General features: G+C 35.4%; 1 protein-coding gene across 2 annotated transcripts in view; it reads left to right on the top strand.

Moving 5' to 3' along the window:
- Positions 1 to 15,315, top strand: part of Gabra1 (gamma-aminobutyric acid type A receptor subunit alpha1) — a 54,807-nt gene that overhangs the window by 22,620 nt on the left and 16,872 nt on the right. For both annotated transcript variants that reach the window (XM_015492805.2, XM_015492806.2), the window contains exons 5-7: positions 2,732 to 2,952; positions 5,419 to 5,501; positions 12,534 to 12,677. In XM_015492805.2, coding sequence (XP_015348291.1) covers positions 2,732 to 2,952; positions 5,419 to 5,501; positions 12,534 to 12,677 — 448 coding nt within the window. The remainder of the gene's footprint in view (positions 1 to 2,731; positions 2,953 to 5,418; positions 5,502 to 12,533; positions 12,678 to 15,315) is intronic.

Raw genomic sequence — 15,315 nt, 5'->3', positions numbered from 1 at the left:
TCTAATATATATATATATATATATATATATATATATATATATATATCCCAGCTACATAGAAATCTAATAAAATTTTGTGTTGATAAAATAATGAGAAAAAGAATAATTTCTAATGTATACTATGAGCTTCCTATATTCTAGAAATTCTATTCACATGTAGTGACTCACTTCTTACAATTGTCAACTTAAATTTTCCTACTTTCATAGGTTAGAACATGGCAATGTAGGGTACAAAATTCCTGGAGGTAGGTTAGCCAGCAGGTTTAAAATTTATATTCATATTCATAATATCTAATTTTATAAATCTTCACCACCCCCCCTTCTTATCCCAAGTTCTGAGTAAGGGGTTTGTCCATCTTGGTCAAGATACCCAATCTTGAGCTAATGAATTCTGGTGATTGGAACAAGGTTTTGCTATATAAATCGCTACTAGGAGCCACCTACTGCTGCCATGGTAATCATGCAAGGGTAGTTCTTAGAAAATGGGAGGCTAAATATTTATACTCTTGATTAGGCCGGAGCTGATCACCATCAACTGCTTTGATTTCAGTTTTCAATTCTACTTGTAATACAGTGGAAAATGGAAATCAACCTTAGGCAGTTAGTGTTGCTTTGTGTGCATTTGTGACTAGTATAGTATTTGAAGACAGCCTATGTGAAATGAAGTGTCTGCCACTAACAGAGGTAATCAAGCAAAGCTGGCTGTAAACATGATAAACATAAAAACATTAGGCCTTGGGCAAATTTTGATATAATTTTCTTAATTTTGGCGGGGGGGCGGTCGTTGCATTTGGGATATACTTTGAATAAATTTGCTTAGAAATTCATTTTAAGTTTATTTAATACTTAGTATTTAATTTATTAAAAATCTCATTGGACCTAGCAAACAAATGAACAAAATGTTAAAGTTCATGGTAATGTGTTCAGATTAGACATTCCTGGAATTTTCATTTATAAGTGGCCATTCTCTCTGTTATTGACAAGTCTTAAGAAGTTCAATCAGATAGATGGAGCTTATGTAGTAGGTTGTGATAAAATAAATATCCTCATCTATTATATTCCTACTTCATATGCTTGTCTGCTGTTCAGAAAGAAGAACATGCTGGACTCAGACTAGAAATTCAGTCTCGTTATTTCCAGGACAACACTGCTTCCCTATATCACTTCCTGGTATAATTCAGTCTCTTCCCCATTTTTCTCCATGGAAAATCACCATTGTATGTCCATCCTACTCTTCCATGAGTTTCTCTGACAATACTGAGCCTAAATCGTTTTCCCTCTGCTGAATTTAGCAATGCTTAACCAGTGTTTAGAGTAAATCCTATCTCGTATCACAATGACATTCACCTGACACTTCCAGATACAGAAAAACCTTACCAGCAAACAAGGTAACTTGTCTTGCCCACATCAACAGAACGGCATCACGTAATGGGTCTTTCTTTGTGTCTCAGTCAACAATTAGCAATGCCTTTGTTGCATTACAAACCATCCACCAATAATTGTGGGTTTCTTGATCAGCAAGGACTCAGCAAAATCAAAAATGTGCCAGAAGGAGGAACTTCCATTCAGGTTTTGCCCAGTCTTGCTTAAATCCTGGGAAAGAGACAGGTGGTTAAATTTGTGCACAAAATGCCTAAAGACACACATTATTTATCTTGTACATCCTAAAGATGATATGTGTAAGATTTGAAAAACAGCTGCTTGCAGATGCGTCAGGGCTTAGAGGATTAGGAAAATGTAGCATGGTGTTTTCAAGTTAGTCCTTCTTCCGGTTTTGAGCATGGGAAGATTAATGGAGAATGTAGTGATCTTTATTTCCAACCATTGAGTTCCAAATTTAGTGCCAGTGTAGCAAGACCTGCAAGGACGATGAATATTACCCTTTTCAATTTTAGGAGCTGGTAAGTCAAATTGCTTGTTTTCAGATTAGCAGATGTTTGTCTCTGGGTATGGCCCTAAGAAATGCTGTGTTTATTCAAATAAATAGATTCCCTGACTGTGAATGATGATAAGCCTCACACATTTTTCATGTGACTTAGACACACATACTATCACAAACATACACTTACAACCCTGCACATACTCTATATTCTTCTTCCCTTTTTTGGGAAGTGGAAATGGATTCCTTATTTTTCAAAATCTTCTTCATTGTGTAGGACAATAGAAAAACTGAAAGTCTATATACAGAGATTTGGAATTCTCTATATATTATCTGTGAAAATAAAATGTTTACCTAGCCAAACAGAAGATGGGATCTTTACACCTAAATTAGACCTGTGATTGACAGGTTTGGGTGTGACATTTTCAGAGACCGTGGGAGATTCTCCAAAAGACTACACTTTGTCTATGTGGCTGCAAATATTTAATTTAAATATTTTCCTACACATGATATCCTTTAGCATTAGATTGTGTTTTAGCAGTCTTATGTTCTATTTCTTTCAGTGGTTGGCATAGTGCGGCAGAGTTCACTTCCTTTTGTGTATTTCAGGAGAGAATTGGAAACATTTTCCTATCACAAAGAAATCTATCATATATTATAGGTATTTAAAAAAATATTTTACACCAACCAGTGATTCACCTGACACTAATATGTACATACTACCACAGTTTACTAAAACATCATCTAGCTCACATTTGTCTTCTAAAGTTAGAAGAATTACGCATTGTTTGTCAGATATTTGCATTGCAAATCACAGCACAGTAAACTCTGCCATTTTTCAAAATTACCTAGGAATATACAATAGATGTGTTTTTCCGTCAAAGCTGGAAGGACGAGAGATTAAAATTTAAAGGACCCATGACAGTTCTCCGGTTAAACAACCTAATGGCAAGTAAGATCTGGACTCCAGATACCTTTTTTCACAACGGAAAGAAGTCTGTGGCACATAACATGACAATGCCCAACAAACTACTGCGGATCACAGAGGATGGCACCTTACTGTACACCATGAGGTGAGCCCAGTGGCACTTTAGCCTTGAACTTTCTGTGCTTCCCTTCCAACTGTAGGCGACCCTCAAGCTGAGGTGCCACAGTGGGACACTGATTTTCAAGTTTTTCAACCTTGAAAATTACTCTTCTCTGAAATCTTAGTCTACTGGAATATTGGGGAAGCATGATTATGTTAAAAATGATTATATAAAATGAGAAAAAATGTTTGTAGTATGTATTAGATAATACAATACAGAACACTATATCCCTCTGATCTTCTCTAATTCTATATGAGGAACTGACTTCCTTTCCTCACTAAAACTTCGTGAAGTTCAACTGTTCAGCAAGGTCTAAATTAAATTTCTGAAAGTGATCTAATGGTGTAGATTGGAAAAATCTTTCTACTCAGAAGAACAAAAAATAAGAAATAGAGAATGTTAAAGAATTCTTAAAGGAAAATATAAATTTATATGAAAATACATACATGAAATAGTACATGCATTTTCAAGTGGTATTGATAGATATTCTTAATTTTGCTTAAGCTGAAGACTATACATATATAATATATATTATATAGTACATATATATATATATACATTTTTTTTCTGGTATATAAATATTTCTCCCTTTTCAAGATGATTACAAAATTCAGCATCTAGAATGTCCTCTATGTTTAAGGTTGAATGGAGCACAAATCAAAAGAAGTTTTCATTATTTTAAAGAAACATCTTAAAGAAATATTTTAAATAAAAACATGAGGTGTTTAAGAATATTCCCTATTTATGGAAAATTTTGAATTGTCCAGGACTCATTCTTGGGAGCAGCGGTATTTCATTTCCAGATGACTTGCTAGAATGATGTTTTCATAGACCTACCTGACCAACATCCGGTTATTCCTTTGGTATAAAAAAGTAATAGAGGCAAAATTCTCAATTTAGTGGGTAGTATTCAGCATGAGAATAGAGTGATATTTTGCCCTTAGAGAAAACTGCTTCCAGGATACCTATCTTTTCAAATACAAACATCCAAATGGAAAAGAAAAACTGCTTTAAAAGCCAGTTAGATATTAGACCCAACTATTAAAGTGTAATACAACTTCAGAATGAAAAACAAAACAAACAAAAAACAAATAAAAAAACACCAAAAACTAAATATATGTGAAATTTGAGATGTTGTCCGTTGGTGACAAAGACAAACGACAATAAAACAAATGAACAAGCAAACAAAACATGCATTTGCTTTGGAACCTAATTCTAGTGTTCATTCCTCCCAGAAGATGATTTTCTGGGCAAGGATTTGCACATGCTGACTAGTTTATGATAATGGTTTTCTGATGAATGTAAAGTTCTTCATCAATAACCAGCATATTACTGCCATCTCCTAAATTTCTCACCACCTTTGCTAACAAGTTACTGCTTGAGCAGTTTGATTTAAGAATGCAATTTAGTCATTAACCTATACATTTCATATTTGCTGTAATCAGTGTTATACTCACTTAATAATTTCACTGGCTATAAAGACATCCCACCACATTTTTTAGTGACTTAATAATATGGGTTATAAAAACTTGCCAAAATCATATAAAGAAAATGAATATAAATTCCTTCATTATTCTACAAATGGAGAGCAAATGTATTTCAGTGAATTTCTTTCCTTGACATCCTTTTTTATTTTTTTTAAACATGACTAGAAATTAGTTCCCCAGAACATTCCAGAGATTACAGAGAAGCACAGCCGAGACCTGGCTCCAACTTGGCCATAGGTTTGAAAATAAAACTAACCGGCTGGAATATAATGATGTCATGTAGAAATTCTCAAGAAAACTTTAATCTCAGCCTCACAAAACCTGAAGACACTTCCTCCTTCCCCCATTCCTTCTTTGGTTGATGCATTTGATGATACTTAGGGAAGGAGACAGAGCTTCATTTAGGGCAGGAGGATTTTACTTCTCTTCCTTGATCTTGATGTCTACTTCCCAACGCAGGATGAATTAGTGTTTATGCTTGTATTTTTTAAGTTTTATTTTATTTTTTGTTGACACACAATAGTTACATATTTTAGGGGGTTCATTGTGATGTTTCAATACACATACTCATTTTGTAATCATCAAATGAGGGTAAATAGCATACCTCATTATGCATATATATCTGCTTATATTTACTTTAATTCTCAAAAATTTTGCTCTAGCCAGGTGGATTAGTGGATGATACTTATTAGGAGAACTTGGGCAATGCTTGCCCATTGCATAAAACCAAATATTGCCTCTTTTCTCAAAGCAAATAAGAAATGAATAGAATTCTGTCATTGTTGTAAATAATTATTTTTAGATGTTAGATTATGAACAAATTAGCATGATCTATAGTTTATGCCTGTCTCTCCTGTTTTATTCATATCTCTGCTACTGTTAATAGCATCTCACTCAGATTGTTGGCGAGAGTTTAATCTACAGAGCTTTTGTGTGTGTCCTGTTCTTTCTCTTAATTAACAAGGCTGACGGTGAGAGCTGAGTGCCCAATGCATTTGGAGGACTTCCCCATGGATGCCCACGCCTGCCCACTGAAATTTGGAAGCTGTGAGTAAATTTACTTCACAGTTTCTTTACTCTTTTTTTTTTGCTTTTTTATTTGTTTATCTGTTTTAATTAGTTATACATGACAGTAGAATGCACTTATAAACTTTCATGTATCATACATAGATGGGATATAATTTCTCATTTTTCTGAGTATGCATATTATAGAATCACATTGGTCATACAGTCACATACATACATACAGTAATAATATCTGTTTCATTCTACTATTTTTCTTATCCCCTGCCTTCCCCTCCTTTCACTTCCCCCTACCTAATCTCAGGTAATGTTATTTTTTTTGTATTACGATTCTTAATACACATAAATACCATGCTTTTTGTATTTCTGTTTGTATATAAAATATNAAAAAAAAAAAAAAAAAAAAAAAGGAAAAGAAAGAAGCAACCTGCTACAGAGATTTCCTATAAGTAGTAATCCCTGTTTTCCTATAAGTAGTAATTAAAAAATGTGTTTTTTTCAAGTTTCATTTTATTTTTAATTGACACATACTAATTTTACATATATATATATATATATATATATATATATATACACATATATATGTATTTAGGGGGCTTACTGTGATGTCTCAATGCACATACACATTGTGTAATAATCATTCAGGCTAATTAGGATACCTCTCACCTCATAATGCAAGTATTTATTTGCTTTTATCCATTTTAATTCTCAAAAGTTTTGCTGTAGTCAGGTGGATTGGTAGATAACTTTCTAATACTATTTCAGAGCAATTCTCTGTCTAGCAGACTATACAGTATAGATTAAGGTATTTAGTGGAAAAATTCTATTTTTGTTGAAAAGGTATTCTTGAGAAAAGAATGGAGTATGAGGCTTGTACTTCATGGATAACATATTCCTCTTAATAAACAGAGATTATTCATTGTGTATCATTACTGGCAGTGTCTGGTCTTAAGAATAATTACAAGTGGGAAATACTAGTAGGCAGCAAAGAACAATATGCAAGTTTTTCCTTACTAATGAAGGCTGCCTTTATGGAGATTTCTAGAAAATAATCTATTCTCATAGTTCTTAAATCTTTCTGGATTGGTTGGGACATTGCATAGAATTCATGAATATGCTCATACTTTTGATGGGCCTCTAGATATATCTCCTTCATGATGACTTTCTGGGTTTCTGCTGTTTGAAGACACTTCGGTGCATCTGAGAGGAGCCAAGAGAACAGTGGCCTGGAGACTGGATTCTCTGGTGTTCTCTCTGCCCTTTTGCTTTTGACTCGCATGAGCACCTGAATTGATTTCCTGCACAGGTGTTGCATACAAGGACTGAGTCCACTCCTGGGACACTGAACCAGCTCTGTGTTCTCACTAGACAGGCATCTGAGCAATTACTTTGGTGAAGATATGATTCATGAAGAAAAATAGTGGTAGTGTAGGAACCCAGCACACAAAGGGGCCCTCTTGATCCTAGTAGCACTGGTCATGGAGGGACAATGTTCTCTATTTCTGAAGCTCCATCTATAGAGAAAATTAAGGATAATCTACCTCAACAACTGTCAGCTAATCAGGCCATTGGTGATAAGTTCTTTCTTCCCACACTTTCCTCAATTTAACATAAATTTTACATCATGGACTAGTATGTGTTATCCTGAATACCAGTTCCATTTTTAACAATGATAATATATATTATGGGTTACCTGTCTGCCAGGAAGCATATTAAATGTCTGTGCATCTATAAACTCACTGATCTACAACATATTATTATACTTAGAAAGATTACCAATGGTAGTTTTCCCGAGGCTGTACTGATATACCCCTAATATATCATAGATATACTGATATAGTAAAATTACTAACTATGCCCCTATTTATCTTTAGAGTGTCCTTACTGGGGCAATTAATTGCAATTTTTTTACATTAGCAAGAATTTTTTTCAACAGTAAGGATAGGTGAAGAAAAGAAACATTTTTGTATTCCTATATGATTATGGAGGCAAATCATTATTGGTTGATTAGTGGTTATTTCAGCATGTTAACAAAGATGATGTTGTTACAGTGTCCCCAGATATTCGTTCTCATCAAAAGATGGCTGCTGAAACTCTGCTTTCAAAAATAAGGGGAATAGGCAGGAAAGCTAAGAGAGAATTCAGTTTTGCATGAAAAACATAAAAGCTTTTCCTGAAATCCTAACAGGCATCTACTTACATATCAGTAATCAAATGTGTGTCAGATTGCCAGTGCTATTTGCAAAATTAAGAATTTTTTTGTTTGGGCAAATAATTTTCCTGAAAAATATTGGAAATATTTTAGGAAGAAGGAAATGGATAATGAGTAGAAAATAGTGTATCACATAGAAAAGCTGATATGAAAGAAAAACATATCAGTCTCCACCTCAGTGCCTTTGCACATGCCCATCTGTCTCCCTGGGTTACTCTTCCCTTGGTGTTATCATGGCTGGCTTCTTCTGTCTTCCCACATCTCCATATAAATGTCATTTCCTCAAGCCTTCCCTGACGACTTTATAGGAATTTACACACAACCTCATCAGTCTTCTTGATCCCAACACAAGTTTATTTATCACAGCATGAATTATTCATTTTATTTCTTGGTTAATACTTTTTATTGTCTGAGGACTGGAAACTTCATGAGTTTATATATATTACTCAGCATTTCCTAGTGCAGAGGTTAATAAAATGAAGCTAGTATTAGTATTACACTAACCAGACTTCAAATGCTCCTTCGATGTTTGAACTTCAGAAAAGAGGGTGTAAGATCTGTGGGGAACTAAACTAAAACAGAGATGGATGTTGAAAGAGGCTAAGATTGTCTTGCTCAGTGGGACAGCCCACCATGAATGTTTTTTATTGCCTGGCCTTGGCATGATAGGCAGCAGGAGGTCTGTTCCTTGTCTGATCATTTCTTCCCTGGGCTCATTAGTATATTTCAAAGGTGAAGAAAAGGAGGAAAAAGTGAGTGAAAAAATTCTTTGACCCAATATTTGGCGTGAATGTCTCACTCAAATGTCCGAGAAGAGGATAAGCAAGACAAGTTTCCAGGGATTTAGTTGAGTTCTAGACAATGAATGTTTATGACACTTCTGGAGTAACTTTGTCCTTATGTTAATAAGCATTACACTTGGAAAACCAGATGTTTTCCTTCCTGCATTCCATTAGATTCCAATTGTCAGTTGCTGAACAATGTTTCTGGCTGGCTGGGGATGAAGACCTCTTCATAAGGCCAGTTAACCCAGAGACAGTGCATGGGTTACAGCTTAACTGTCTTATGAGGAAGATACAAAATAAATCCTTGATTCTAAAAGAAGACATTCAGGTTTTGAATTCTGACACTAAGATCCAAGCAGGTACTAGATCTAGTAAGAAGACCTTCATAGATGAATGTTTCTTAACTGACTGTCAATCTCAGGGCCTTACAAACAAAGGAGAGGAGAATGCACAGAAATTTAAATGAATTCTCCAAAGTGCCTAACTTTGGACATTATACAGCTCAACTGCTTCGTGCTAATGGAAATACAGAGATCATAAACATGAAACAATAGTATCGATTATCAGTTGCTTTTCTGATACTAAGTCTGTGTTCCTGGTGTTGAGCCCCATAAAGTTCGTTCATAATCCCAACCAAAATCTTCCTGCCTTTAAAAATGAAAAAAAAAAAAAACGTTTAGGGGGTTGTATGATTTATTTGATAGCATAGCCTAAAATTTTTGATCAAATAGTTGAAAATCCTTTTTAATCCTTTTTTTTTAATGCTGAAGTTTCAAATCAAGTAAGCTTTCATCTTTTCAGATACTGGAATTTGAGGAAACAAAGAGGACCTATCATCTGTTCTTAGGCCTTATGTATGTTTGTCTTCTCTATCTTAAATATTGTCTTTCATCATGTGAGTTTACTCTTCTTTAGTTTGGAAGGTTTCTGTGGGGAGATGTGAATAATGAGTTATCTGCACCTTTAGATTGATGGCATATTGGTAGTAGATGCATATTTTTACACACAATGTGGTTTCTAATTTCAGGAAAAGAGTTGTTAAAAATTATATGAAAGGAAAATCAGTCACAGTGGTGCACCCCTGTAATCCCAGCAACTTTGGAGGATGAAGCAGGAGGATCACAGTTTCCAGGGCAGCCTAAGCAACTTAGCAAGACCCTAAGTAACTTAGTGAGACACTGTCTCAATAAATAAATAAATAAATAAATAAATAAATAAATAAAGGAAAAGAATGTGGTGGAGGGCTGGGGAGGTGGCTCAGTAATAAGGCACCGCTGGGTTTAATCCCTAGTAACAATAAGAAGAAGAAGAAGAAGAAGAAGAAGAAGAAGAAGAAGAAATGAAAAGTCAATGGATGACAGTTTTCTCTCCACAACTGTATCAGCATCCAAGTGACAACACATGACAAACCTCTATTGCTAATAGGAGCGTCATATAGTAGCAAGTGATTTAGTTTTTTGTGAAGTGACTTTAGATCTAGAACTGCATGATCACCAACTATCCTTTCTTAGCTTATGAAATATATATATATATATTATGAAATATATATATATATATATATATATACAGCTTTTGCCTAAAAAATTCTTTAAAACAGCAGTGGAGTAGAATGAATCACATCCTAAGTTGTTAGTTCAGTTTTCTCAATAAATACGATATATGCTTACAAAAGTCATTTAATGTTCTGTGCCTCGATTTACCATCTATGTAGTGTAATGGAATTATACAGCCTTCAAGGTCTTTCTGAGTGGAGTATTCAATCACTCCATGCCGCCATCATCTGAGAATGGCCTCTTAGGTAAGAGAACAAGATGCCAGCAAAATATCTTACTAAATGTAGCTTCCTACAAATTGTGTGAAATATGTTCCATCTCAAACTAGTGTGCTCTGCCCTCTTCTAAGAGCTTTAAAATATAAGAGACATGCATTCTTCCTACAGTCTACAACACCAATGTATATTAGTGAGGACAATCACAATCACAATTAAAAAGTAGAAAAGTAAATAAGGACAGATTCCAAAATATTCGTCTGTCACTCTAATCTTTCTCATGAACAGCTAAATTAATTTCCCTTAAACTTCTAGAAAAAAATTGTTTTAAGAGATACGTGATTGCAAATTGATCCAGAAATGATGACAGGACACTCATGGGAAACCAGGGGACACTGACTCCATTTGCTGAGTCAGTCGACTCAGAGGAACATGGTCATTTTAAGAAGCTTTCTTTCAGACAGTAAGGCTCAAGGTGTGCATCCTCCTGAAGGCAACTTCATTTTCAAAAGTCATCCATAATTTTACATTGCATAATGTTTGAGGCTGGGAACACCCATGTTTGGGTGCAAGTCACAGGCCTGGTCACCCAGGGATGAGGGTTGGGGCAAGAAGGGCTGAATCATGAATTTTTTTTTTTTTTGGTGCACGCACGCGCGCGTGTGTGTATGTGCGCGCGTGTGTGTGCGTGTGTGTGTGTGTGTGTGTGTGTGTGAATGCCCTAAGCATCTTTGCCTTTGGGGACCATTCCTCCAAAACAAAATTAAAATTTTATTTTACGATTATATTAGTATACAGGTGAATACAAAATTATATTTTATGACTATGTTAGTTAAAGATGAATGTAAGCCAGGTGAGGTTATATTTATTTTATTATCTTTAATCTAAAAAATATTAAAACATTTTATGGCCTTTTGAAACTATTTCAGGGCCTGGGAACTGTGCCCACTGTGTCTAATGGAGAAGATGGCCCTTGGCCAATGAGTCCAGTTTATACATTAAGGCTAACTTTTGCTACCATGCTCTCCCAGCAAATTCCCTGGACACAGCCTACTGTCTCTCATGGGATTTTCCTTAAATGTTTAACACCACCCTGCATCTGAACAGCGGGGACTATATACTCTCATGTCAGCCTATAGGAAGTTGTGTTCTGTGGAAGTTGTGTTCATTTTTCCAGAAGAGCTGTGGAATTTCTTCTCCTATTTTTCTCTTAACCTATGCACTCTCTTCCTCCAACCTGCAGTGGATTAAAGATTTATGACCAAACCACTTGCCTAGGAGATGGCTAGGTTAAAAGTGACATGGCATGTGAAAGCGATTGGGAAGAAAAGCTCTATAATGTAACTCATTATCATCATTTGCATCCTCTTCATAATGATGGTAAATATCCATAAGAAGCATAATTGATAAAAGGGAGTAATATCAAACTTCCTTTGCAAATAGCAAAATTTATAATGTTACTTTTCATATTTATCATAAACTTCCCGTAGCTTAACATAATATGAAACCAAGCTACTGACTCTGATCTTATTTTATCTCTTATTTATCGCTCATGCCCTTCATTGTAGTCATATTATATTTGTCAAGCTTTTACCTTCAATAGAAGAAAAATATCATTAGCCTGCATTGGGTGATCTCCTCCTCATGACCTCACTTGGATCATTTTTCCATTTCTATCAGATACTAATATAATGCCACCTCCTCAGAGACTCTCTGAGTCCTTTACCTGCCTTAAAATAGTCCCCTCCCCCCCACATCACTCTCCATCCCTTTATCCAGTTGTATATTTTTTAAATTTTTATTTTTGTAGTTGTAGATGGACAGAATGCCTTTATTTTATTTATTATTATGTGGTGCTAAGGATTGAACCCAGTACCTCACACATGCTAGGCACGTGCTCTGTCACTGAGCTGCAGCACTAGCCCTTGTGTATGGTTTTATTGCACTTAACATGGTTGGAATTTTATGTTTATTTGCTCATCTGCTTTTGTCCCCACCACTAAAGTGCACATCCCCTAAGATTGGCAACCTTGCTCATTTCATTCATTACTGTCCCCAGCACGGTACTTTGCTCTTTGTAGATTCTTAACAAGAATTTGCTGGAAGAGTGACCAAATGACTGAAAGAATCAAAAAAATGTATTTTGGTGTTCCCAAACTAAGAAATGTGGGTTTTTCTGTGCTAGCCTTCCCTCTGAAGCTGTGAGAGGAGATATGAAGCTGGTGAAACATTAACTAACAAGAAAAAACAAAGAGGCAAATGCATGGATAATTTTACATCCTTTCTTTCAGATGCTTATACCAGAGCAGAAGTTGTCTATGAGTGGACCAGAGAGCCAGCACGCTCTGTGGTTGTAGCAGAAGATGGGTCACGCTTAAACCAGTATGATCTTCTTGGACAAACAGTAGACTCTGGAATTGTCCAGTCCAGCACAGGTAAGCACCATTTGCTTACTCCAGGTATGAGGAAGGGGTATAAAAATATACTGTGAGGATGTGAGAACTCAATGAGTTCTCCAGAAGATCACACAAAACTCGGGGTGAGCTGAGCTGATATTAGATGTAAACTCTGTAGACCTGTGATGTAAGACCTGTCATTGGATGATAGTTGGCTTCTTGCTGTGTTTGCAAAATAAGGAGCTGGTTCTGGGTGATCAGTGTAGCATAGCAGGTAAATACATGAACTCTTAGGGATGAATGTCTGGGTTAATTCCTTATTTCTCCACTTTTGCAAGCTGGTTGTAGTTAGCCTACATGTTTTTGGAAGAAGAAATTAAACCCTTGAAAATTACTTGCCATAGGAAAAAACTTTCCATAAATATTGGCTATTAATATCATCCAGGCTCCATTTCTTGCCATGAATAAATGATTCTCAGTGAAGTTTTGACAATGATGGTTACACATGGGACATCAAAAAGCCAATTTGAGTCGGGTGTGGTGGCACATGCCTGTAATCCCAGCGGCTTGGGAGACTGAGGCAGAAGGGAGGGTAGCAAGTTCTAAGCCAGCCTCAGCAATAGCAAGGCGCTAAGCAACTCAGTAAGACCCTGTCTTTAAATGAAATACAAAATAAGGCTAGGGATGTGGCTCAGTGTTTGAGTTTAATCCTCAGTACCAATAAATGAATAAATAAATAAAACAATTCATTCTATAAATCTATTTGTGGATTTAGCCAAAGATCTTCCACAGCTAAAGTCAATGGAGCTGTAGCCACGGTACTTTGGATCCTCCATGTTGGAACTGAAAGTAGGTGGGGTACCCTCCTTTAGAGTGTTGTAAGTGATTCACTAATGATGTTCTTGGAACTAGCTTAGATACTATTAGAAAGCCATATCTGAGTTCTTAAAGCATTTCAAACACTAAGGGTTAATTATGTGAATAACTATTTTTTGCTATCTGAAAATGTGATCTTCAAGCCAGAGTAGCTAGAAGTAAAAGATGGAATTTAAAAATTAAGAAAACTTACACCCACAGTGTTCAATATTTTAAAATGTGTAATTACTGAAATATTTAATATGAACCAACAATTATGTTTATGAATGTCTTATATAATTTACATTTGTCTATTCGTTTTGATTTGGGATTAGTAAAGAAAGATTATTTTGTACAATTTTTTAATACAATTTTTATCAGAAAAAGAAGTTTTTGTTAGATTTCAGACTTTATCTTGGGACTCTCATAATTCCAACACCTTCAAATAATAGGTTGATATCTCTTACTGTGATTGTTGGTGAGTTCTGCCTAATTGGATCTGTCTTTTGTTTCCAAAAGCTTCCATAGCTACCTGAGAATCTTACATATTTATGCTGCTTGTTTAAAAATATATGGGCAAGAATGTTCCTCAGCTTGGCTTTTATTAGAAATGGAGTGGTAGAAAGTCCTGGGTTGAGCTATAAGATGGAGACTCAAGTCCTGGTCCTATTGTTTAGAAGTCTTGTTACTTTTGACAAGTCATCGTTTATCCAAACAGAAACTGTATTCTCATCTAAGGAATAGGAAAGTCATAGCTTTGCATTAAAGATGAGATAGTATGAAATACTGCAGAATATTACATGGTAGGTGATCAAAATGGCATGTAGTAGCTGTAACTCTAATCCTGAACATATCCCAAACATGGAAAGTGCTGAAGATTTTTCTTTTTCAAAACATTCTGTATTGAAAACGATACTAAAAAAAAAAAAAAATCTGTGTTTACTTCTTAAACATCTAACACTCTTATAACCTGGATATTACTACAGGCGCTAGAGAGTCAATGACAGACAAGGCACAGGTCTTGCTGTCATGGAATCCAAAGTCTAAGAGCACATGAACACGTACACCATAATTATCCAAATGGATGGTAAGCACTGTGATTAACATTTCTGTGAGGCCAGAGACAATGTCTGTCCTCTGTGCCTCTATTATTTTCTGTAATAGCTGAGACATAGGAGGCACTGAATAAATATTTTGAATTAATAAAAAAATAGATAAATGAAGATAGATTAGAATATTTAAGGAAGGATTGCTTCAGAAGTTGGCTTTTCATTTTGCTAGTCTACATCTGGTGAGAGACAAATAATCACAGTTCTAAGCCAAGGGCATTTCGAATAATAGATGCAGACATTTTGTGGTACAAAAAGGCCACCTTTATTATTAAAATGGAAGTTGGAGTATGTCAGGAAAAGCATTCAAATTTACAAGTACGTATGCAACAGTGTGCAAGCCTGGACCTTGGCTCAGAGGAGCAAGGCCTCCACTCTGCTTCTAGCCCTAGCAACCTTCAGCGTGTCACTGCAACCCACTTTAGGCCCCAGTTACCACGTGTGCAAAATTAGTTGGCTTTGTTAGATTCCAAAAGCTCCCTCACAATTATTTATTTCTTTATTCTTTTTACATTTTTTTTTTCAATGCTGGGGATTGAACCGAAGGCCTTGCGCATGCTAGGCAAGCTCTCTACCATTGAGCCAATCCTAATCCATCCCAAGTTCATTTCCTAAGGATTCAAGCTAACTGCATTCCAGTTACTCAAAAAAAAAAAAAAAAAAAAAAAAAAAAAAAAAAAAAAAAAAAAAAAAAAAAAAAAAAAAAAAAAAAA

The sequence above is a fragment of the Marmota marmota genome, unplaced genomic scaffold (assembly GCF_001458135.2).
Source record: "Marmota marmota marmota unplaced genomic scaffold, marMar, whole genome shotgun sequence".
NCBI classification, from domain to species: domain Eukaryota; kingdom Metazoa; phylum Chordata; class Mammalia; order Rodentia; family Sciuridae; genus Marmota; species Marmota marmota.
The sequence above is the reverse complement of the archived record's forward strand: the minus strand, read 5'-3'. Positions and strand labels throughout refer to the sequence as shown.